Source organism: Plasmodium cynomolgi, chromosome 5 (genome assembly GCF_000321355.1).
Source record: "Plasmodium cynomolgi strain B DNA, chromosome 5, whole genome shotgun sequence".
Lineage (NCBI taxonomy): Eukaryota > Apicomplexa > Aconoidasida > Haemosporida > Plasmodiidae > Plasmodium > Plasmodium cynomolgi.
Window position 1 is genome coordinate 219,135 of NC_020398.1, and position 1,622 is coordinate 220,756.

General features: G+C 46.1%; 1 protein-coding gene across 1 annotated transcript; it reads left to right on the forward strand.

The window, feature by feature from the left end:
- On the forward strand, positions 1 to 1,616 carry PCYB_051450 (activated protein kinase C receptor; the record flags this gene model as incomplete). Its single annotated transcript, XM_004221026.1, has 2 exons — positions 1 to 127; positions 775 to 1,616. The coding sequence occupies 2 exons, from the start codon at positions 1 to 3 to the stop codon at positions 1,614 to 1,616; spliced, it is 969 nt and encodes a 322-aa protein (XP_004221074.1).
- Positions 1,617 to 1,622: the final 6 nt, after the last annotated feature.

The following is a 1,622-nucleotide window of genomic DNA, read 5'->3' on the forward strand; positions in this document are numbered from 1 at the left end:
ATGGAAAACATAAAGGAAGCGGAAATAACCCCAAGGGGTGTGTTGGAAGGAGGACACAGCGACTGGGTCACTTCTGTTTCAACGCCCACTGACGCAAAGTTAAAAACCATCGTGAGTGCGTCCAGAGGTAATGCCCATCGAGCGTCTGCAAAAAAAAGGGAGGAGCGTCTTACAATCGCTCAGGCAGATTTGAACCTGTACCCACGATGTGCATCAATTCTGCGTGTTTCATCATGACAACGCGCGTTTGATACCGTGTTCACGCGTATACGCTCAACTTACCGTTGATGAGTCGCACCATCACGCTGTCATTGCAGTGGACTCATTGCTGTGCACTCACTTGGAGCAGCCAACTGGTGGACATCCCCCGCCCCGCTTCCCCTCGCAAGTTTTTATAAACTTTTTTCCTCTCCATGATGACAAGTTTATCCCAGCTCACTCTGACAAAAATAAATATGAAGAGTTGTACAGCTCAAAAATCTGATAAGTAGAAAATAGTTATGAAAACGTATCAGATGCGAATAGGGTAGTTTATCCAAGGGGATGGGGGATTGTACATTTGGCGTTTTTCTTTCGTGTTCCACGCCTGAGAGATGGCCGCAGTTGCCATCGTTGACGCGGTTGCCTTCGTTGCTGAGGTTGACTTCGTTGTCGAGGTTGCCTCCGCTGACGCGGTTGCCTTCGTTGCCGAGGTTGCCTCCGTTGCCGCGGTTCCCTTCCTTGCCCCCCCATTGACCGATGGCCTACTAACCCCGCACTGCCCCCCCCCTGCAGACAAGAAGCTAATCGTGTGGAACATCAACCCCGATGACGACTCAGGCGAAATAGGAACCGCAAAGAAATCCCTGACGGGTCACTCGCAAGCCATCAATGATGTGTCTATTTCCTCGGACGGGTTGTTTGCGCTGTCCGGATCATGGGACCACTCAGTTCGATTATGGGATTTGTCTTGCGGAGAAACGATAAGGTCTTTCATTGGACACACTTCTGATGTTTTTAGTGTCTCCTTCAGTCCTGATAACAGGCAAATCGTTTCCGCCAGCAGAGATAAAACAATTAAACTTTGGAACACCTTAGCTCAGTGTAAGTACACCATAACGGAAGAGCAGCATACCGACTGGATTACGTGTGTGAGATTTTCTCCTTCACCAAAACAAGCCATTATTGTTTCCTGTGGATGGGATAAGTTAGTCAAAGTATGGAATTTAAAAAATTGTGATTTGAATAAAAACTTGGAAGCACACACCGGTGTGCTAAACACAGTCACTATTTCTCCAGATGGCTCATTATGTGCATCCGGAGGAAAGGACGGAGTAGCAAAATTGTGGGATGTGAACGAAGGAAAGCATTTGTACTCTCTAGAAACTGGCTGTACAATAAACTCACTTTGTTTCTCTCCATGTGACTATTGGCTATGTGCAGCAACGGACAGATTTATAAGAATATGGAACTTGGAAAGTAAGCTAATCATTTCGGAAATATACCCAGTGAAACAATCCAAAGTTGGATTACCCTGGTGTACTTCCATCACTTGGTCGGCAAATGGCCAACTCTTATTTTGTGGTTCCACGGATGGAAATATTTATGTTTATGAAGTGAAGAAACAATCCATTTAGAGAAAA